This window comes from Coturnix japonica, chromosome 8 (genome assembly GCF_054131305.1).
Source record: "Coturnix japonica strain WE chromosome 8, WE-NBRP24, whole genome shotgun sequence".
Taxonomy (NCBI): domain Eukaryota; kingdom Metazoa; phylum Chordata; class Aves; order Galliformes; family Phasianidae; genus Coturnix; species Coturnix japonica.
The window spans coordinates 28595798-28618526 of NC_140670.1; the positions used below are offsets into that span (position 1 = coordinate 28595798).

General features: G+C 42.4%; 1 protein-coding gene across 6 annotated transcripts in view; it reads left to right on the forward strand.

Moving 5' to 3' along the window:
• The first annotated feature begins 2195 nt into the window (after positions 1–2195).
• Positions 2196–22729, forward strand: part of GRK5 (G protein-coupled receptor kinase 5) — a 148462-nt gene continuing 127928 nt past the window's right edge. For 2 of the 6 annotated variants that reach the window (XM_085554817.1, XM_015867417.3), the window contains exon 1: positions 4524–5062. In XM_085554817.1, coding sequence (XP_085410943.1) covers positions 5011–5062 — 52 coding nt within the window. In that variant the 5' untranslated portion in view covers positions 4524–5010. Of the gene's footprint in view, positions 2241–4523; positions 5063–7445; positions 7499–22729 lie in introns of those variants that run through there. The other 4 variants (XM_085554818.1, XM_085554823.1, XM_085554820.1 and 1 more) reach the window with 4 other exon arrangements.

The window sequence follows — 22729 nt, forward strand, 5'->3', positions numbered from 1 at the left end:
TCACATCAAGAGAGGAGCTCTCCCAACAGTGACTTCTCCAAGGCTGGGCAGCAGACTGTGAGGTAAGGATACAGCTGGGTGTAGGGAAAAGCGATGGCAGACAACCAGTTCTAAATTACCCCCCCTTCAAAAAGGGTGATAGTCACAGCCCAGTCAGAAATAAAAATATATTTGCTTATCTGTCCTAAGGACCAGAGCTTACTAAATACTTCAACAAAATAGATCTCTAGGTAGAGATTGCTTCTTTGTGGCAGCCAACCCTTAAATAAGGTTAGAGAGGGGTGAAAACCTGTAGTCACACAGGTGATTTTCTTCCACCTGTGCTCCCAGGGCTCTCTGTCCCTTCACCAGGTGCTCAGTCATTGGTTCAGGCCGTGACTTAGCAATCCCCATACACCCGGCTAAAGCAGTTCTTTTCCCTCAGCTGCAGGCGCTGTATTGTAGCAGCAAAAATAAGGGGCTATTGCTCGGATTTCCTGAGGATGGTTGTCTCACTAACAGATGATTATTCACAATTTCTAAGTTGATATATTCTAAAATTGTGTTTTCCCCCCTCCCCGGAAAGCTGTATTTGTTTAAAACTCTTTGTTTAAACACTTGGCATGCAGGTGGGGAAATATTGCTCACGCTTTGTTATGAAGGCAGCATAACTAAGTTTCCAAGAGTTCTAGGCAATATCTTAAGCTACCGCCATCTAGAACAAGGGGTTATTTTCCATTTTGCTTTTTACTGGGCATCCCAGAGTTGTTCCTTTTCCTCTGTACCAGTACTAATGCAGGCTGGAGCAGCTGCTAAACCTGGTTCTTCTTGCCATCTGTAGTTAGAATAAATTTACCAAGTGGTGTCATGTGCACATCTGTCTCAGCATCTTGGTTTTCTGCTTTGCCGTGTCACCGTGCACTTGTAAAATCACAGTGTTATTGAGATTATGGTATTAAAAAAATAGACTGAGGAAACCACAGGGCCCGGCCTCATCTCATCCTGCAGTGATGGACCGCCCAACGTTTGGAAATGGAGAGAAACTACAGGGACATCAACATTTCCATGTAAATTAAAGCAAAAAGTTGGGTTTGAGAAAATGATGCATCACCCCGTGGCTGTTGGTAGATGGCAGCCTCTGTCCTTATGCTAAAGGGCTCAGTAAAAGGTCACAGCTGCCCATAAATGCTCTCATGGGCCTGTGTGCCCCCACCTGCTGCTACAGCATCTTGGTGGGAGGTGAAAAAAACTGTATTTCAAATGCAATCTAGCTAAGAGGTAATCGTGAGCAAGCCTTACTGCATTCATTATGTATTGTAACACGGAGTTGGGTGATAGCCTCTGTTAGGGTATGTTTGCAATTGATAAGCACAGGCAAGCCCCTTTTTGACATCTGATTCACCTGGGACCTTATCCTGGTGTGCCCAGCAGGCTGCACGGAGGCCGAGCTCTTTTTCTCTGGTGGTAGGAGAGAACTGGGTGTGTTGCCGCTGTGCTTCTGGCAGGAGCTGCGTGAGCCCACCCTGTCGATGACTCATCCCTTAGAGTGGCTCAGAATATCACACTCTGCTTTGCTGCTTTCCTATCCTTATTACGCTGATGCATTTGGGTCTCGCACGGCGTTGGCATTTCATTTACAAACCTCTCTTCTCCCATAAAACAAAGATGGCTGCCAGCCCCGCTTCAGCCTGGTGTTCAGCACTCAAAAAGTGTTTTCCTGAGCCTTTATTGAATGGCTTCAGATGAAAGGTGTTTTGTTTGAAAGCTGAATAACCACAGTAAGCTCTATAGAAAGCACATTTTTAAGTTTAACAGGCTATTTTTTTATAGCCTCTTTTTTCATTTTCTTCAAAAATTGGCTGTTTCTGCATACAACTCAAACTACATTTTTACTCTTTGCACCTCACAAATGCTGTATTAGGATCTTTAGACCTGAAAAGAAGACCTGTGTATATTACCTGCCATGCTGTCTTTCAGTCTATTCTCTCATATTTGAGAACCAAAGTTTACAACAGTGGATAAAATAAGATAAACAGAACAAACTCGTAGGTTTCCTGATAACAAGCAGTTCATTTTCCCCTCTCTCACACCGACTGTTCACTAAACCAGGCATAGCAAAGCCTGAATTAAGAGTCTGTGTTGTTGGAATTAAAAAATGACATAAGTAAATGTGCCTCTTTCTAATCTTTTGTTGTTGTTTTTGTGAACTAGGTGTTCAAGATGACACAAGAATGAAGATACAGCTCTAAGAAAGTCATAAGGTAAGATAATAAATGTTACAGTGAGTTTTGAAAATACCAATGTATGGACTTCAGGTGACGTAGCCCTGTGCAGTGACAACTGACCTGTCAGTCCATAGGGAGTGTGACAGGGGCCGTCCCTCAGAACCCTGTGCTTCAGCACAGCCTTGTGTTATGTTCAGGGTTTAAAGGCTGAGTTAGGAAATGGAGATGAGGGAGGACAGTCTGTGTTGCTTTATTATTCAAAGCAGGCATTGTGATAGCGAACACAACTCCTTCATGTTCTAGGGCACCGAAGTGTCTCAGATGTATTGGAAACAGGTTTTATATTCTTAAACACTAAAAGGATCGTTAAGAAGACCCGCTCCATTGTTCTTACTGATAAACCCAAAGTGAAAACTGCTGCCCTCTGTATAGTTGTGTTACTCTGACAAACGTGTTTCTATAAAACTTCAGCAGTCCATTAGTAGAGCTCAGCTTCCTACTGCCTGCACTCAGCCACATTTCAGTTCAGTGACTGCTTCTCATCTTCTTCAAAGCAAAGTCATCCAGCTTAGTGTCAGTAACCACTCGGGCAGCAGCACAACGTTCTGTTTTGTGGCTGTCCCTGTTTCTGAAAGGACCGTGTAACTGTGCCTTTGGGTTCTGGAACGCAAAGTACTTAAGAGCTGTGCCAGTTCTGAATACCAAGTAGCTTGTGGGATCTCCACGCACCATATAGACCTTTTGTGACTCTTTTGATCGTTCTCCTACTTACTCCATCAGGAACTAAACAAACATTCACAAAATATTCAGGACAACATCAGCACTCTGAAGTCATACATCTGTTTCATAGGGCAGCACTGCAGATGACTGTGCGTAGCACTGAAGCACGGAGTAGCTACAGATACTAGATAAAAGAGGAACATTGGAGTCCTCAGATGTATGTGCTGCTTTTCAAGTGCTTGGCCACCCAAACTTAAGATCTGCACGTGCCTTTCTTCTCGTGGGGTCCTATATAAATGTTATGCACCAAACCTAATCGGTGTTCCCTGTGCAGTAAGGCCCTTCCCACTGAATAACCTGGTCCTGGGGTGTGCAAGCACATCAACATCCCACTGCTACCAGCAGACGTTATGCTTGCTGATACACCTTGTAGGAAACAATGTGTAAGATGCGAATATTCCTTTTTCCCTTTGGAGATGGGGGTTGTCTGTTACATTAAAAATGTTGTATGAAATAAAAGATGGAGCTGAGTCTTCCGGTGCCAGTCATACTGGCATCCAGTGCTGGTGTTGCCCTTTTAGTGGGAGGCTGCAGTGATGTGAAATGCACTTATAACCCAAACATAATTTGCTCTGCTTACAAGTGAGCATCAGTCCTTGCACAGAAGTGGTCAAACAACATGCAGGGCAGACACCCTTTAGGAACCTCATTTCTATGCTCAGGCTCTGGTTTCCAGGAAGCAATTTTTCCCTCAAGAATTATTTAATCAGAGAAAAATCTTCCGGTACTTAGAGACACAACTGCTGTTGTATAGAAATGGGCATTACAGAGGAAGTAGCCACAACATGGCAGGGCTACCAGACAGTGAGTGTTTACTGAAACAAAGTAGAGAGAATAGGGAATAAATATGGTGCACAGCGGTGTCCTGGCTAAAACAGGAGCAAGGTTTCCCACCTTTGACAGTCAGGCAGAAAGAAGGTGTGAATTGTAGCTATACTGGCCTCACATCCAAGGTATCATTTATTCAGTGCATTTATTGCTTATATTGTTCATTTGTTATTTGTTTCTGTGTTGATAAAATACAGTCAGCAGCAGTTTGCAGGTCCTGCCATTGCAAATCACTTCTGTCTGGCTGTAGGAAGAAAGATGATCAGTGGGAAAAGAAAGAAAGAAAGATAGAAAAGCAGGGAGATAAAAATAAGTGCCGTCTATGTGCCCCTAACAAGAAACTGCATGTTGAGTTCATTTGTTCCGCATGGATTTAATCAATGCGATGCTGATGGGGGAAGAGTGTTGGTGAGTGCGCTGGGTGGTTTTTATTCCGCTTGCTCTGCCTGACCTGCTCAATGTTCTATCGATCCACCTTGTTGCCAGGAAAACCAGAATCCTGCTGACACGAGCATCTGTCTCGTACGGGCAGAAGAAGATTGATGTCGCAGCCTAGCGTTTCAAAACAACTTTCCCCCAAATGGCCGATGTCTCGAGCAACCTCTTACGGGGATGAAAACCCCCAAAGCGCGGCCGAACAGCCGTGCAGGGCAACGCGGGTCCGGCCGAGCTCCGCGCCGCTGGGTGGCGCCCGGCACCCGGCCGAGCTCCGCGCCTCGCCCCCTCCTGCCCGCGGAGCTCCGCGCCCTGCCGCGCTGCGCCCCGCCGAGCTCCCCCCGCCCTGCGGGACTCCCCCGGGGGCTGCCCCCGGCCGGACCGCGGATCCGGCCCCCAGTCCGCACGTCCCGGCGTTCCCGGCTCCGGCGACGGGGATGGCGCCTGCGCGGGGCTGCGGGGCCGCTCGGCGGTGCCACACCCCCGGGGGAGGGAGGCAGGAGAACCCGAGCCCTCAAACCGCCGGGGAGGCGGCGGGGCGGAGGATGGAGTAGCGGGGCGAGGCGCCGAGGGAGCAGATAGCGTGGGGAGCGCCGCCTCCGCCCGGCTGAAGCTGTGCGGGCGGAGGAAGGAGAGGAAGGGATCATGCGAGGGAGGCTAGCGCGCTAGGGGCACGAGCGGATGGTCGCCCGGAGGCTCCGCACCTAGGGAGCGTGACGTCCTGCTGCTGTGCCGCCGCTACCTACGCTGCCCGAGCTCGTCAATGGAGCTGGAAAACATCGTTGCTAACACCGTCTTGCTGAAAGCCAGGGAAGGTGAGAGAGCGGCGGGAGGGAACCGGAGCATCCCCGGCACGGGCGGCCCTCCGACCCCGGGGTGCGGGAGGTGGGGGCTGAGCGCCGGTCCCGGTGGCGGCTGTCGGTGTCCATGTGGTGGAGCTGGTGCTGGAAAAGGCTCCTCTGAACCGGAGCCTCGCTTCCAAGGAAAGGATCGATTTCCCCCCGCTGCGAGGAGGTTTGGGAAAGGAAGCGAGCGAGGTTGCGGAGATTACAACATTCGCCCATCTCTTCCTTCCCTCTTCCCGCTGCCCCCCCCTCCACCCCCCCCAAATCTGGTCCCACAGTTTGTGCTATTTCAGCGTCTATTGTTAAAGGTCAGCTGCAGATGCATTCATTCAGAAGGGCTTAGCAAATCTGCGAATAGCTTTCCGCGCTGCGATGTGACCGGCGGGATCGTATCGCTTCAATGTACAGTCATTGCCTTATTCGGCGTTATTAGGTGATACCATGTTGCCGCAAACATGTCCATTGTTGAGAGCCGCCTGTCCCCAGCCCGCCCCGCACGGAGCCGGGGCTGAGCTCGGAGCTGCGGGCTCCCCGCGCTGCCCGAGGGATGCTCCGGGACCGCGGACACCGCTCCGTACACCTGAAAAACGCGCCGGGATCGCGGCTGCACGGCGGCGATGGGCACCCGCTGACAGCCCCGCAACAGCCGCGAGCCTCGGGACGAAGCCCAGCCGCTGAAAGGTGCTTCCCTCCCACCGCTACTCATGGGAGCGGGGTGTCCCCGGGCGCTGCCCGTACCCGAGGGTCGGAGGGGGGCAGCATCCCCCGGCTGTGGGCAGCGCCACGCACCAGCGTCTGACGCTTGTAGCATCACTGCCAAGGTGAGCAAGAGGCTTTCTGCCGCCTCTAGCACCGGTGGGGTGGGTGTCAGGTCTGAGGCTGGAGATGTACAAGTGAAGCAGTGTTGGTTTCGTACAAGAGTGTTCCAGTGGTGTTCTCCTGGAGTGCTCCCGTCGTTGGGAAAAATAGTTCAAATGGTCTAACAGTGTTTATATAACTCATGGGGTGTTGAACTTGTGAGGCTTAGCTAAAGAGTAAAGTCCTGAGATTCTTCAGAAAAAATCTCTGCTATAAATAATAAGGGCAAAGGTATTTTTCCATGGAGCCGACCGGTGGGTTGTAACTCTGCCTTCTCATAGGTAATTACTGTCTAATGTTGTCAGTGCTGTTTAGGACGCAATTGTTCCTACCAGCAGCATAGTACTGGTTTAGATTTCAGAAGACTTTAGGAATATTTGAAAGGACTGGTATTAATTACACGTATTATGTGGTGTTGTCTGAGGGCCAACATTTTGCAAGCAATTTTAAATATGCCATTCGATTTTAAGGCCTTCTCCCATTCTCGGCAAGATGGTAACAGTGATGTTGCTATTATGTGCGAGTTGTATTAAAGAAGCTGTCATCTATCTCCCAAATGGCCGAGCTTTATCAGGGTGTATTGCAAACTGTATTCTGACTTTTCTTCTAAGTATGTACGAAGTTCCAACCACTTCTTTTTTTTTTTTTTTTTTTTTTTGAGGGATGGATGAAGTGATATTTTATATATATATATTTAATTCTGCCTTCATTTCAAAGAAATTAATGAAGACTTGTCTACCCAGTGTCACTCAGCCAAAGGTCTTAGGCGTGTGTCTCCAAGTTTTCACTTACTGCGTATAAGCTTCTGTGAGTAAAATATACTTAAAATTTGCAAGGAGTAACATTAAATGTGTCATTACAGATGGTCTTCAATACGCTGTCCATCTTCTCCAAGGGCAAAATTGAGTTAATATATTGAAGATTGTGGTATCTAAAAGTAGGTTTGTTCCAGATCCTGTAGGCTCGATGGGTGGATGTAGAGAGGTGGACCTGTAGCCACAGCCAAGTACCTGTGTGTTTCCACTTGTTAAGTCAAAAGCAAAAGCTGTCTTAGCTCAACTAGGTGGTTGCTGGTACCTGCAGTGTGATACTTAATGTCAAAAGAAGCAAAATAATGGGGTCAGTTCAGCAGACACTAGTAAAAGTAGAAGTTTTATCACACAGAGGGAGAGGCAAAGCCAATTATGGCATAAAAAAATACATTTCAAAAGGAGGTGCAGGTGGATCTGCAATGCTAAGTCCAGTAGCAAGGATGTTTGTAAAGGCCTCGGGAGTAGGGCTGAGTGACCACCACAAGCGTTTTCTAGCAAATATTGGTTTAAATTTTGCAACTCATTTGCTTTGGCCATGGAAAAGGCTTTTCTGTGGTCCCCTGTTTAAGTTCCTTTGTGTTTTACTACAGCAATCACCAATGCAAAGTGATTTTTTTTTTTTTCTTTTGAGCTGAAGTACTGGGAAGCAAATTTTATAACTATTATACAAATGCTTTCACCAGGATCCTGAAGATTACAGAGAGAAGCACGGCCATTAACTGATGCCATGTGAAACGTGAGTAATCTTACAGAGCAACAAAATGTATTTCACTGAATAATTTCAAGCAGAGAATAAATATCAGGGAATTGTCACCCGTTTGCAGAATAAAATGTAGTACTCAGAGACACTACTTGTACTCAGCACAGGAAAGAAAAAAAAAGAGGAGTTTTATTGCATTTCAAAGTTCATTTGTAATTCACTATGAATAAATTTATGCTATTTCCTCAATTATCGTTTCTCACATAAAATTCCATTACACAGATGGCCAATCCCTGTTAGGACTGAGTAGGAAATGTATCTGGTTTAATTACATGACCAAGTAGGTGTTTGGGACCATCTCTTATTGCCTACAGAAGGGAACGAGCAGAGAAGGGAAAACAAGAAAGATGAAAATCATAGAAAGAACAGCAAAATAATAACAACTGCAGTCATTTCAAGTTGAATAAGAACCCCATCTTGTGAGGTGGTGAAACTTTTATCTGAATCTTTTAATTAGTCTTCTTGTTTCTGAGTCTCAACAATCGTGTTGATAAGCTGCTAAAAGTGGATCCAGATTCATGAATGAGTCCTAATTCACTTTCCCAGACTATTTGGTAGAGGGTCTCATCAGAACCAAGGGGCTGCTGCGAGGGCCGTGGGTTGGCCAAGGACTCTCCCAGATTTCAGAGGAACTTCAACAGCCCCAGCAAAGAGAAATTAAAACAGTATAGTTGTGAATAGTCTACTCTCTGCCATGATCTGTTTTTTCCTGGCCATAGTATCAGTCCTCTTTCATATAATCTGCCTCTTCTCTGCATGTTATTTTTTCTTAGACAAGCTGAAATACATTTTAAAACTCGCATGCAACTTGGCTTTAATAAATACCCAGATCCTTAAAAACAAACGGGTTAAAAAAAGACAGAAAACAAAACCGTGAAGAAACAAAACAAACAACCCCCCCCAGTTCCCACTACTTTATAGTTTTAGTGATAACTACATTAGTCATCGTTATTATTAGTCTTAAAACAACCAGTCTGGAGCACAACCAGACAAATGATTTGCTTTGAGGTCCCTTCCAACCCACCCTGTTGGTAGGGTTGCCATCCACTAGATCAGGCTGCCCCAGGGCCCCAACCAGCCTGCCTCCAGAGGTGGACTATCCACAACTTCTTTTGGCAGCCTGTGCCAGTGCTCTACTTCTCTCCAAGTGAAGAATTTCTTCCTAACGTTTCATCTGAATCTCACTTCTTTTAGTTTAAAGCCATTGCCCCTTGCCCTGTCACTATCAATTTGTGTAAGAAGTTATTCCCCTTCCTGCTTCTAAGCTCCCTGCGAGTACTGGGAGGCTGCAATGAGATCTCCCCAGAGCCATCTCTACTCCAAGTCCAACTCCTTCAACCTTTCTTCATCAGTGAGGTGCTCCAGCCCTTTGATCATCTTCATGGCCTTCTTTTGGGCCCACTCCAATAGCTCCACATCTTTCTTGTGCTGTGAGTACAGTACAGTGGGTGGTGATTCACAAGGGTAGAGAGGGGCAATCACCTTTTGTGCCCTGCTGGCCACCCTTCTTTTGATGTAGCCCAGGATACATCTGGCTTTCCAAGCTGCAAGTGCACACTGATGGCTCACATCCAGCTTTTCATCCACCAGAACCTCTCATGCTTTCTCTGTAGGGCTGCCCTCAATGAATTCTTCTCCCAGTCTGTATCATATCTGGGATTGCCCTGACCCACGTGCAACATCTTGCACTTGTTGTTGTTGAACCTCCTTAGATGTACATGGGCCCACTTTGTTTTCTAAAGTGCGGACTTTCAAGTATAAACCTGATAAAAGGGAAAAGTGTTGCAACTATTAAAACAAAACAAAATATATATTTTTTCTTTTTTAAATAGAGTTGGATTCTAAAACAAACTTACTCATGGCCTTGGATCATCCAGAAGGGGCAATGTGCTTTCATATATCTCAGAGTTTTTTGAGGACTGCACACTGATGCCATATAACACACAAAATGTGCCTGCTTTTTAAACTGCTGTATTTTTAGCTTGCTTTTGCGGGATGATCACAGGAGTGATTTGTGCATGTCCTTATTGGCAAAAGACTAGCTATAAATCCTAAACAAGAAGCGTGATTGCTTTCCAAGAACTTGGCTGCAGAGCAATTGGAAAAAGGGCAGTGAAACAATGAAAAACATATTTCGAAGGGAAGTAGGTGACTATAGCGACAGCCAGAATCCCATGGAGAATATGATTATTGCAGCTTACCTCTAGCAAATTCATTAATCAATGCTTTGAGTGCAGAATCTGAAGTCCTGTCCTGTATCCATTGACATAAAAACAAATTACTTTGTAAGGACAATGTTGTCTATATAAGCAGAGGAAGCTCTCGTACAGTAACTCAGTTTTTGGAGTTCATAAGAAATTCTCATCACTGCAGTAGCTAAGGAGGAGGAAATAAAACAAAATAAAAATAAAAAACCTGAATCAGCTTTACTTCAGATGTGAGAGGGTGATTTTAAGTTATAACCATTTCTTTTTGAAAAAAAGTATCCAGAAGAAGTCAGAATATTTCATTACATTTCTGATCAAGGAAATTCAGAAAACAAGAGTCTTCAGGCCTATGTGAAAAGAGTGTGCAAGTTTGATACAAATATCTCCAATCAAACTTCCTTACTACAGAGGGAGGACTGTGCCCCTGTGTGTTTGCTGTTGCTGTTGGTTTTGTGATGTCGTTTTCTAATTGATATCAATTCTAGTAAGTTCACTCGCATTTAAGAATGTGTTTTTTACTGAGTTGGGGTGGTCTCAGATTAACACACAGAAGCTACCATCTAGTCAGGCTTCTGGAACGGTTGTTAACTATGGAGGTTTGAACAGAGATCACAGAATTGTAGGGGTTGGAAGAGACCTCTAGACATCATTGAGTCCAACCCCATTGAGTCAAAAGAGGTTCCTTACAGCAGGCTGCTATGGAGACTGCCTGTATTTGTTATCAGTATTTTCCTTTTCTGAACTTTTTGCTGGAACTGTCCACATAGCAAAGAATTGTCAGCATTTATCCTAAACGTAGGTATAACTTCATGGCTATATGCAACTTTCTGTATGAATTAAATATCTAAATATCTGAATGCAGTGTTCTTAGGGATGTTCCACCAAGTGTTTTTAGCCGCCAGCAGCAGTTGGACTAAGTTGATGCCTGCGTCTTTATGACAAACAACTCTAAGATGAAAGCCCCAGCTGAGGTCTGACTCTGAGAACTGGGGGCTGTCCCACATGTGTCGGTTCCTCCCACAGCTGGGCACATGGCTGGCTCGCTTTGAAGGCAATGAAGGGTCAACATCTAAAGAGGAGGGCAGCAGCTCTCATTTTTGTGTTTCTAGGCATTCTGGTACAATGTGTTACTACTTGATCTCCATTTGAAAAAAATATAAACAAAACCCAACACCCAACAACAGAAAAGCCTGCATCATTTCAGTCTTTGTGGAGATTATCTATTTCCCTTTCCATGCATGGCTGTACTAGCTAAAATATGTTTATGAACTCTTCCCCAAAATCAAAAGCTGGATATCTGTGTGCTGGGGACTTTGCTAGTTAAGAAGGGCTTGAAACCTTAACCCTATGTTCAGGCTTGCTAGTATGGATGTGCTGCAGTCCTGATGAAGTTGAATTCAAAGCGTCAGGATGTGAGCAGGGTCCTTCTGCTTTTGCAGTGACAGAAGGTATATTTTATTGCTGGTTAACACTTTATTTTTAGGCATATGGCTGATTCTTCTCCTGTACTATTTTTGTGCTGGTGTTACTTTGTGAATGACTTCTGATTTGTGTGCTTCCAAAGAAAACCAGTGAAGCTCTAATTCAAGCGCAAGAAGTGGTGCTAAAGTCAATGGGATAAAACAACAGAAAAATCACGTCAGGATCCATATCCAAATCATTGAAAAAGTTCAGAAGCAGATGATTTAGCAAGGAAGGTAGTGTCTTTATACAATAGTAGACAAAACCAAACCAGAGTTCCTCTTCTAGAGCTGGTTGGAAGCAGTAGCCTTCCATTCAGTTTTTGCCAATGAAAATGGGAGCTAATGAGCTACCTGGTGCTCATTAGAAGATTTTCCCCTGAGTCTTTACTCCAGAAATATTGTATAAGTTTTCTGTGCAGCACTGGGAGAACCAATTGCTCTTCATTTTTACAGGTACATGATCTAAACAATAACAAGATGGCATGATCTTAACATTCCTATAGAACCTTAGGATGTGAAATTAAATTTAAAGGCTAGTGAAAGAAAATAACCTGCAGTTTATTTGTACTTGGTTGGATTATTTTTTGAATAATTTTACTTAGAGAATTTACAAATGCATACTGCTTTGTGATTAGGCAGAGAACGAAACAAATACCCTGAAGAAAATATTGCAAAGATAATGGATATTCTGTTTTGTTTAAAGAAAAATCCGTAGCCTTAAAGGGAAAGGATGGAACATGGGTGAGGGGTAGGCTGGAGGAGGCTAAGAAGTCTTTAGAGTTGGCTCAGCTGCGCCAAGTTTGAAGAACATCTCTTCAAATCTGCTTGAAGGTACTGTCAAAAGCATTTTTTCCAAGGAAGATGGACAGATTAGACTAGAAGTACACACAAGTACTGAAGTTTCAATTCTGACCTGAGATTAAATAATGCAAATAATATTAATGAAGGTAGGGTGGCTGTCTGTCCTCTGGGATGAAAACAACTACCATCTCAGCGCTGCAGTGAAGACTGAATTATCTCCATCACTTCCACTCTTTAGAAATGTGTTCAGCATATCTGAGCAGCGCCATTGACTTCCTTGCACGGACAGCTTGCTTGGGGGTGTTCTGCAAGGCTGAGACCTCCAGGATCACTCTCCTTGAGTCAGTAAAGCTACACTGACAGAACTGAAGTGAAACAAATGATTAGTGACTGTTAGGAAAGGCCTACTGTGTCACTTTATCCCTTGTCCTCCAGGCATGTTTTCTGTTTTAAACCATTTTGGTATTAAACAGACTCAAACTGTGCACTTCTCTCTTGAGAAATTTTTTTTGGCAGCACGAGAAATCTTCTTGACTGTTCTGATTAAATTTTCCTTATTCTCATCTCATCCTTTCTCATATGATTCCTTTTTCAAATAGTTTTCATACTCCTATTACTTTGTGTTGCTGAGTTTAACAGCTTTTCTCTCTTCCTTCCAGCTGGTCAGCTTGGATGGTGCAGATTTTGTGCAGTCACTCCTCAGGACAAATTCATTCCCAGCAGTGGCTTCCTAGGAGGTGTGCCTAGGGATAGAACCTGTTGTGCAGGCAGGTTGAGTCTGGTCTTACTGGCCCACCACAAAGTTGGATGAAATAACTGGTCTAATGCAGAGGGGCCCAGGCAATACAAGAGGGACTACATCAGGATATTTCTGATCGGTTTCTGTGAGTGAAGTTGCTTATGGAGTCCCCCATTCACCAGAGGTTGCCAAAGAGGCAGTTCATAAGCAGTAGCAACAATTTTTGTATTGGCTGAATATTCATAATTTCACTATAAGCTCAGCATTTCCCAGTAGGCTGAGGTTATATTACAAGTTGCAGAAGTTACCTTATGTCTGTACAATACCATTTTTACTTAACTACGCAAAGGGTCAGGCTGCCTCTTGTTGGGTGTGCAGCATGCTGAGTGCTAGGATGCTGTTTCCTAGTTCTCAATACTCCAAGACTATTCTGCTCTTCCTAGCAGCCTTCTCCCAACAAATACATTTGTACTATTTTATTTCCTCTCTTTGTTGTAGAATTCTAATATTTTTTCTAGACTGAAATTTCTTTTTTGTATTCTTACCCCTTTTAAAATCTTTTTAATCTTCCCACTTTTCTTTTCCTGTACTCTGACAACACTTCTGAATTTGCTAGATCCTTAACATAGTGTTTAAAACATGCTTAACTAATTTGAATTAGATGTCACTGTACTGGACATATCTCAGGCTTCATATATTTTCTCCCTGGTATTGTCCTTGATTGTTCTTTAGTCAGCGTTGAGTCTGTGTGACAATGCTCCTATATAAAATGAGTAAAAATTTATTTTCCACGCATGTGTTATGGGAGACCTTCATAACTCTACAGGAAGTATTTTATTCCAGGGAATGTTTTCAAATTCAGGAAGCCATCTAGTGTGTCATAGGAGAGGGGCTACCTGCCAGGAGGACAGAGAAACTGTGACACTACAGTTGTATTCACTTGGCAGCATCTGCAGAAGGGACTGATGGAGATTCTCTCCCAATGAGAAAGGAGGGAGAAAAAAAAGAGAGAGAGAAATACAGCTGGAAGAATAGAAGATTCAGAAACGAAGGAAAGATATCAGCCATGCAAAGCTCAAACAGCACCAGTGAGTCCTTAGTGATGTTTCTGTCAAAATACCCCTGTAGGCAATGCAAGGGAAGTGACATCTTTAACAAGCAGATGAGCTGGGAAGGATGGATGCTAGGCTAAATCATCATTTAGCCAAGGTTGCCAAAATATAGCTAGAACCAAGATATATATATTTCATATTGGTACTGCTCACTGCTTGTCACTCTGCTTTCTCTTGCATTTCTGCTATTTTTTCTCCCTGCTGCTTTTCTTCCTTCTCCTCTTAAGTTTTATTTCTTACCAAGCGTGAAGGTTAGATTGACTGAATGAAACTGAATAAAATTCAGGCTGCCTTTTTCCATGTTCAGATTTTTTATTTTTTTTTTTAATTTATTTTTTAGTTCAGTGCTCCTTATGTCTATGAAGTTGTTTGCCTTTGGTCCAGAAGATTCCAGTGATAGGTATGCTAGAAATCAACTCAGTGATCTTGGTACTTATATGGCAAACATTTCTCCAGCAAAAAATCAGTGAGTCAACTTTCCTGCCCTCTTTTGAGAAGCATGGTGCAAAAATGCCATTGTTCACCCTGCAAGTTCTGCAGAAAATGTTACTTAGGTCACAATTAGAGAAAATTAAGAGAATCTGAACACCCAGCCGTAATCCTACTATTAAAGGAAGGACAGTTGTCCAGTGCAACATTTGTATTCAGTACATTTTTTGCACCACTTTCCAAGAGTTGGGACCGTTCTATGAATAAACCCTTTCTGTTTCCTTCCATAGCGATTTCCCATGTACATTTAATCTCCAAATCATTATTTTGTGTTTTCTGAGGATGCCAAGTTATAAATCATGCATTGACTGAAAATTATTCATAAAACACACATCTGGGAAAGTCTGTTCTTTGTTTATTTTGCCAGCAGCTAAGTTTTAGGAAGAATTATTCAGATGACTTATATGTGACGTAAGCTTCTCTCAGTGTTACTGTATACCTTGCCTGGAAGCTTAGTGCTGTTAGAGTGCATCTCCTTTCTCTCTTTGCTCAATCAAAGACAGTGGTTCAGGAATTAAAAAGCAAACTTACAGTTCCTGGTGTGGAGGGCCGAACCTATAAGAGTACAAATGTGCTCAAAGCGAAGCTGCTTCTTGCCCTGTAATGTTGACAGACACTGAATAGCAGCAGGTGCTTGCAGAAAGGCATACACAGAATGACCCTTTCTCCAGGTGGGAAGGTTCAAGTCTACTCTTTGTCCCTTTACGTCTTCTAATTCTGTATCCTTTCTGAAATGAGTGATAAACACTACCCTTGTACTGAGGCACAACTTGGTGCCTGTTCACCATGGACAGTGACAGTGATGCTGAGTGCTTTATCCTCTGCTCTTTTCATGATTTTTCTTAACTGTTGTGCTTTTGTTTTCTGTTTTTCACTATCAGAGGTGTTCATTACTGGGGAATACTGACAGCAACCTCAGAAATTTGTCTGCTGAGATGAAATGTTTAATTTCATTTGTTCTGTATAGCATGAGTTGTTTTCTTTCATGAGCAAAACTGTGCTGACACAGAATTGCAACCTTTTTTTTTTCATCCTTTGAGTGATTCAGTTCTGCAACATACTTTTGCAGCTCTTTGCAGGCTGCTTTTGTTACAACTGTCCTGAAGAAATTAATCTTGGCAGGAAATGTCATCTTGTTATTTATCTATTTTCCAGACTATTTATGAATACACTGAGTAGTCCAAGTCCTATCGTAGATCTCTGGCACACCACTGTCTGCCTTGCTTCATTGTAAAATTCTTATCCTTTATTTCCAATCTTGCCAACTATTACTAACTCACAAGAGGTTCGTTCTCTTCTCACAAAACAGTTGACTTTCAACAGAAATTGTTCAGAAATTAGCTGTCAAAAAAAAACCAAAAAAAAACCCCACTTTTGAAATCCAAGTATATGTGTACTGAACTGTCCTCGCAGGTAGGTGATGTAGTACATTGGTGGCATTTCTGTATTGGAGTGTGGAGAAAGTCTGGTTGTATTATCCATCTAGATGTAGTCTAATGAGTTTTGAACAGAAGATGATAATCGCATCCCTCAATCTACAGACTATCTTGATGTTCAAACAGCCCAAGATATTGCTGGCTTTCCTTGCTGCTAGGCATGCTGCTGGCTCATGCTCAATGTGATGTTTGCTGTACCCTTGGGCCTTTTAAACAGAGCTGCTCTTGGATATGAGAATATTGTGTGAGACAGAATAGAAAGTGTTGCTAAAATCAACTTAAATAATAACAACCGCTCTTCCTGTTGTCCACAAAACCAGCTGTTACATTGAAGAAGGCAGGCAGGCTAGTAAGAAATGATTTATTGTTGGTAAATTCATGATGACTGTGCCTGGTCTCCTTTCTGTGCCCAGAATATGCTATCAGATGACCCTATAACTGAAGTGAAATTGACTGACTATGCTGTCCCGAATCATCCAGATGTTCAGGTGTTGAAGACATCCTAGTTTTTTTGCATCTCCATTAACCTGATCTAAATACTTCAAGCCTCCAGCATCATTTTCTCTGGATGTACCTCAAGGATTTCCTTCTACGTAGTGGCAGAATTAATGTCTTGTCAAGAGGATGGATGGGCAAATTTTTCTCAAGGAGAAGCTTTTTCTAGCCAAGGTACAGTGATAGGTCAGCATCTTGTACAACTGTCAGGCTGCTTAGACTGAAGTAAGACCCACCTGCCCAAACTTTGACTACTATTAGGTTGTTCTAGAGGTAGAGAAGAAAAGCAAAAAGCTGTGAAGGAGATTGGAATTTGCCAAATGATGGCAGTATTAAAGGGAGCCATCCTATGACATCTGATGATTGGTCAAAAAATCAAAGTTGCATGAAGAGCTGAAAGAAAAGATTCCATGTGAACACGGTTAAAATGGGCGGTGTTGGAATCTACCCATCTAAACTGACGTTCTGAAGCTGTCTGTAAGGTCAGCAATCACTTTGAGGTTGTGGTGTGTTCCAGTAGGCTTGGCCACAATCTGTTTAAAAAAAATAAACCCAAAGCAAGTCTCTCCCCAAATCCAGCTAATCCTGTGGGTTTTGGGTAATTATTCTGTACTCTGTGTGCATTAAATACTTGCCTCTATCTGCACATACGTCAGATGTACAAAGCCCAGAACCAAACTCTTTCACCAAACAGTCTGACATGAAATCTCTATCAGGTTGCACTATGCTTGTTGTTTTGGCTAATGCAGTTCTCCAGCTGTAAAATGTTTGTTTGTCTGTGAAAAGACTACAAAGTGAAAAACTTTGATGGAGTCGGCATATTGTTTTCTTTTTCTTTTTTGGAATTCTGTTTGCCTTCAGCTTTCATGGGGATTGCATCATTTTTCCTGGATGCCATAAGTATTCAAAGTTTAGAGAGGCTGCCAGTGTGAGCAGTACAGGTATGAGCCATGCTCTGCTCATAAGCCCCTTGTGGTGGTCTCCACTGAAAACAGACTGTCTGAAAATAACAGCACAACGTGACTGCACAGCACATCCGTGCTTTACACTGCTTTTAGTTAAAGCTGCTAATATTTTATTCTTGCTCATTAGCAGATTGTGGGCTGAATAATACCAGGACGCTGGGATTATTCACAAAGTGGAGTGGAGTAAGTAAATGGAAGGTCCATGAACTTAGCTGGGAAAGGATATAGAGAAATATGTTATTTCTTGAGTGACCTCTCTAAGACTTCCTTGTGGTGGTTGGTATAAACAAACTGGTAATTGGAAATTTTAGAATAAATAAAAAAGGAAGCTTTTTAAAACCTGCATATGTGCTCCATAAATTAACCTTCCAAAATGAAGCTCAAATCTATATGCTACAAATCCTTTGCAAGGGAATTGTTAGAATATGTTTTTGAGCAAACATTTACCAGCTGTGTGAAGGTATGAAGCTTGTTTAGTAGCCCAGAAATATTTTACAATATTTTACAAGGTGAGGACAGAGTGTGCTTTTGTTCAGGGTCCCTGGTCTAAATTTTCAAAACAAGTTATCAGTTTCTATTTATATTTCAGTTTTTACATACAGTGGATGGAGAAGAAATTAAAATGCAGAGTGAAATACTGGATATTAGACGTTGTTAAAATGTATGTTCTGTGCTAGAAAGAGCTGAATCATAGCATCACTCAGGTTGGAAAAGACCTTAAAGAGCATGAAATCCAACCACAACCTAACCATTCTACCCTAACTCTAACAGCCCTCTGCTAAATCATGTTCCCGAACACCACCTCCAGACAGTTTATAAACACATTCAGGGCTGGTGACTCAACCATCTCCCTGGGGAGCCTATTCCAGTGCTTAACAAGGTTTTCTGTAAAGTTTTTCCTGATATCCAACCTAAACCTTGCCTGGCACAACTTGAAATGTGAATGACCTGGTGTATAAGGGCTAGAGACAGAGGAGGATAGGCAGCAAGGCTTTGATCTCTGCACTTTGTTAATCTCAGTGCTCGAGTTTATCTCTCAGATGTTGGAATACATCTTCATGTTTCTGAAGGGGAATCACAGAAAGGTTGTGATAGTGTCCCCGTGAATCTATTAGTGCAGGTGCAATCTGCAAGCTGCCATTCCATAAACACTGAAGGAGGTAAATGCATTTCAGATGTGAATAGTCCTGTAAGGTGAACAATTAGTTGACAGAGGCAATCTAAGCAATTTTTCATCAAAGTAAATGGTTCCCATCCTCAGCTCTAGCCTCCTTGTGTAGTAAAAGTCCCATTTTCTATAAGTACTTGGAGGGCCTGGCTCCTAATTCTGGCAAATGATCCTGAGAAGGCCGTTTTAAGGGAGATTTTGCTAGTTCCATTAAGCAGATGAAGAGATTTGCAGATACTTCTCTTCACTAACATAGATCTGCACTCTGTTACCGCTGGATCTTTTAATCTGGTTTGATTGCAGATCACTGTGAACTACTCTAGTATCCCTGCAGATGAAGTTTTACTTGATCTCAGTAGATCTTAGTTCAACTGGAAGAAAAAGCCGATTTTTGGTATTATGCAATTTTGTACGGGAGTGAATTTCCCTCTTATTGTTTTCTTCTGAGGGGGGAAGAGGAAGGGGAACAATTTGTTAGGAATCAGTTGTTTTGACTTAAGAGAAGGGGAGAAAATGGCATCTTCCAATAAATATATATTTTTATTAAAGTCTGATACTGTGACAAATAGTTTAGACTTAGAACTTCATTCTCGGTATGTAAGCAGAGCAACCCCGCTGAGATTTGTGTGCACTGTGAAGATTAATGAAATATACTTTATAAAGACAGGCAATGATTCACTGAGTAAAAATAGGCAGCATCTTAAAGGGCTTATAAACACAGCTATTAATTTTAGGACTAAAATCTTATATTCTTTTTTTGTCTTAGTCTGAGAAAACTGCCACTGATCTCTGTGGCACTGTTCAGTGGGTGCAAATATACCTCCTAGATTTTAAAAGTGGCCAGGGTTGCATTTTTGCTTACGTGTTTTATCTATTCTCTGAAATCCCTTTATGATATTTTTACTGTATAAAATATTCATCTCTTCCATTTTCATCCATCCTCTTCGCCGCAAACCCTCCTTAATACATTTGCTGCAGTCTGTTAGCAATAGCAATTACAAAAGGAGCCACAGTTATCATGCTTCTCCTTTTCTACCTACCTACCTCAGGGTTTTGCAGTCTAGAAAGTACTCCTTGGTGTGAGTCACTAAATAGATCTTGTGATTTATTTTTTGCAGTGTTGATTGTGCTTAAGGCTTAGGCTGCTGCTGCACTTCACTCTTGATTTGAAGGAAAGGGAATGATTTTCCTTTTTCCTCTCGTAACCTCAGGTGTTGTAATTTTTCATCATTCTTTTCAGTATCAGAGAGCAGCTTTCTTTGGCTTGATACAGTATGGTGACGATCATCCCAACAGCTCCTGTCTTTGTCTTTTGCATGAAGTCTGTGTCTTCTTCCAAAAGAAGGAAGCTACAAAATTTGAGTAAGAGCCGAAGGCTTGACTCAGGCTCAAAGGTATTACATTTTCTTTAATGGAACACACCATTATTTTCTGTTGAACCCACTAACCAATAGTTACTTTCTTTTTAAGGTGAAAGCACAAATAGCCATATTTGGCTGCCAGCTCTTTTCGCTTGTAAGCCAATGAGGTGAGCATAGAGATCACAAATAGAGTTTGCTGTTTCCTGCCTGTATGAGCTGGAGGAAGAAGGTGACATGGCAGCCTGGAGATAGGAAGAAGTTCGTAGGTAGAGAGATACAAGTCAGAAGGAATATGATGAGCAGTACAGGTTTGCCAACAGAAGTGATAGAATGACATGAAAATTTAGTTTTCTTCAGTTCTCTCAATCTTCATATTTACTGCTGTTACTGTTCTTGCGAGTGCTTTATTTTTAGATTAAAGACAGGAATCATTCATTCTTTACACAGTGACCTGCCTATAGGAATCAATCTAGTTGACCTCACCAATATCTGCGTATTTAGAAAGTGTAAGTGAATGCCTGGTCTTCCATGACAGAAATCTGAAACAACTAGCATAGACATAATGGCGGTGTGCCCCCATTTTGCCTTGCTTTTAAAAGCATAGCAGTGTTATTGGACAAGCAGACTCCTTACCAGAGGTATTCCATCTCACAAATGTTGCAACATAGTGAGATATGATGGGAATTTCCAGCAGGACACGTGCCATAATTATGATGTCGTTTATAAATGTTCCCATCTGTAGCTGTCTAAGTCTACATGGTGTTGTTCTACATGATTTTCATGAGGACATAATAGCATTGTGTATCTTCTGATACTAGAATGCGAGCAGACCACTGAGCACTGCTTTGGGTTGTGCACAGCAGGACTGCCACAGCAGGTTTTGGTTTTTTGCCTTGCAAGTTGTGTCAGATGAGGCTGGAGAATAGGAGAGCAGTCTCTGCCACCAGTTGGCTTTGGAACATCTGAGTCAACTGCATAATCTCTCATGGTCAGAATGGCTTCTAAAACAGATCTGTAAAGCAGCTCAACTCAAGGACCTGGTGAAGTGAGTATCAGTACAGATGCTTATGTTATGTGGAAAACACAGAATGTACAACTAAACTCCCTTGTGTTGTAGAGCTGTATGGTGTTTTTTTTTCCATTTTTTTAATTTCTATGTATAGATCAGCATATTTCATTAGCTTTGTAGTAATTTTTAATACTTGGATCAGTGTATTCCACAGTAACTTACCCTCATTATTCAGGAATCATCCCCTAGTTAATTGCTATGACTAATTTTTCAGCTTGGTTCTTTTATTAGCTGCGCCATGTAAGGAAATAAAAAATGCATGTCATCATTAGTTATCTTACAGAGCAATCGTGATTAATGGCACACTAATGTCCAAACAGATCAAGGAACATTCCTGTAGTTGACACCCAAGCAAATTTTTCTTGGAAGGCACTGGAGACTTTGGCTGATGAGAACTTCAGGACTGAGATCAGATCTTTCTTTCTGCTCTAAATTGAGTAATATCACAAATCCAGGTGAATTCTTTCTGCTTCTTCCTGGTATTTTGGGAGACTACTCCTTTTTTTGATGTATCCTATTGTGTTCTTTCCAAAATGTGGGATAGCACACACATCTCACGTTTTCCTGAATGTCCCTATTCATCACCAACTTTATTTATTTTTTTCTTTATAGGAATAGTTTAATTGTTGAAAAATTTCTCAAAGCTTTTCAAATTTTTGTTTTGCTTTCCAAGTTTCGGGCTGTTCTGTGCTGATGTGAAAGGGAGTGGGTGCACACCTTCAAATCAGTGCTGTCCTGCTAAGTTTATAACCCATAGCAAATCATCATTTCAGCTTTCAGTGATGGTTAAATACATATTGCTACAAAATTCTTTAGTGTGCATTTAACTTTTTCTTGTGAAATTAGCTGCCATTGCCTGTGTCAGCAGCTCCATAATTTCACAGAAGTAGCCCTCAATGTTTCCTGTCCTCTTTATGAACTTTAGAAATATTATTTCTTTACTCCTCATGCTTGTAAACGGGCAAGTGCAGGATCCCTCAGTTCTGCTGAGGACAAACACAGCGAGGGATGCCGTCTCTTCTCTGAAGGGCAGAGGTCACACAGGAGGCCAGGCAAGGGACAGCAGCAGGATTGAGGTCCTTTGCAGCAGGGCTCAACTCTGCGCTGCAGAGCAAGCTGTCCTCTCAGCACAACACTCTTGTTTAAACTCTTCCAAGTATGTCCATAACTGAGAAGTTTTACCGTAGTTTTCATGGCGTGGTGGTGTTGGTTGCAGAGCTGCTGGCTTCCTGAAGAAAATTTCCCAAGCAGATTAAGATCTGATGTTTTCTAAAGGACAAATATGGTCAAATACAGTGGAAAACAAGGGCTCCTGCTGCTATTGCTACTCACTGAACCTACAGCTGAATTCAGATGGATCGTGCTGTCCATGCCATATGAAAGCAGTGAGATTCATGTGATTTTTGATGAAGAATGAAATCATTACATGAATAGCAAAGAGCTACTCTGGAAATCACTGAAGAACTGACACATAGAAGCCTGCAGCTCCCAAGAACCCTGTTTTTATTTTAATCTTTTCCATGCCTAAAAAGTTAAGCCAGTATATCATTCACCAGTTACATTATGCTCCACATAATAACATTCTTTCATCCTCTCAAACTATGATTTAAGATTTTGGCTTTGTGGGATATGTGCAGGTAAAATGTTATCTCAGGCACTGCAGTATCAATATAGGCTTTTGCTGCCAGCTGCTTTAAGATCCTGCATCTCAGATTGGGTGGTTTCAGACTGCACAAATTGTTATTTCAGACGCATTTTAAAATTGCAATCAAAATATTTGGTTGCAAGATTAATATTATAAAGACTAATAAAGTAGAAATGAATCACGTGTGGTGAGTGGTTTTTCTCTCACCCTTCTGCCAGCTGCCCAATGGCTGGCGGTACTTGCACTGAGCTCAGTGG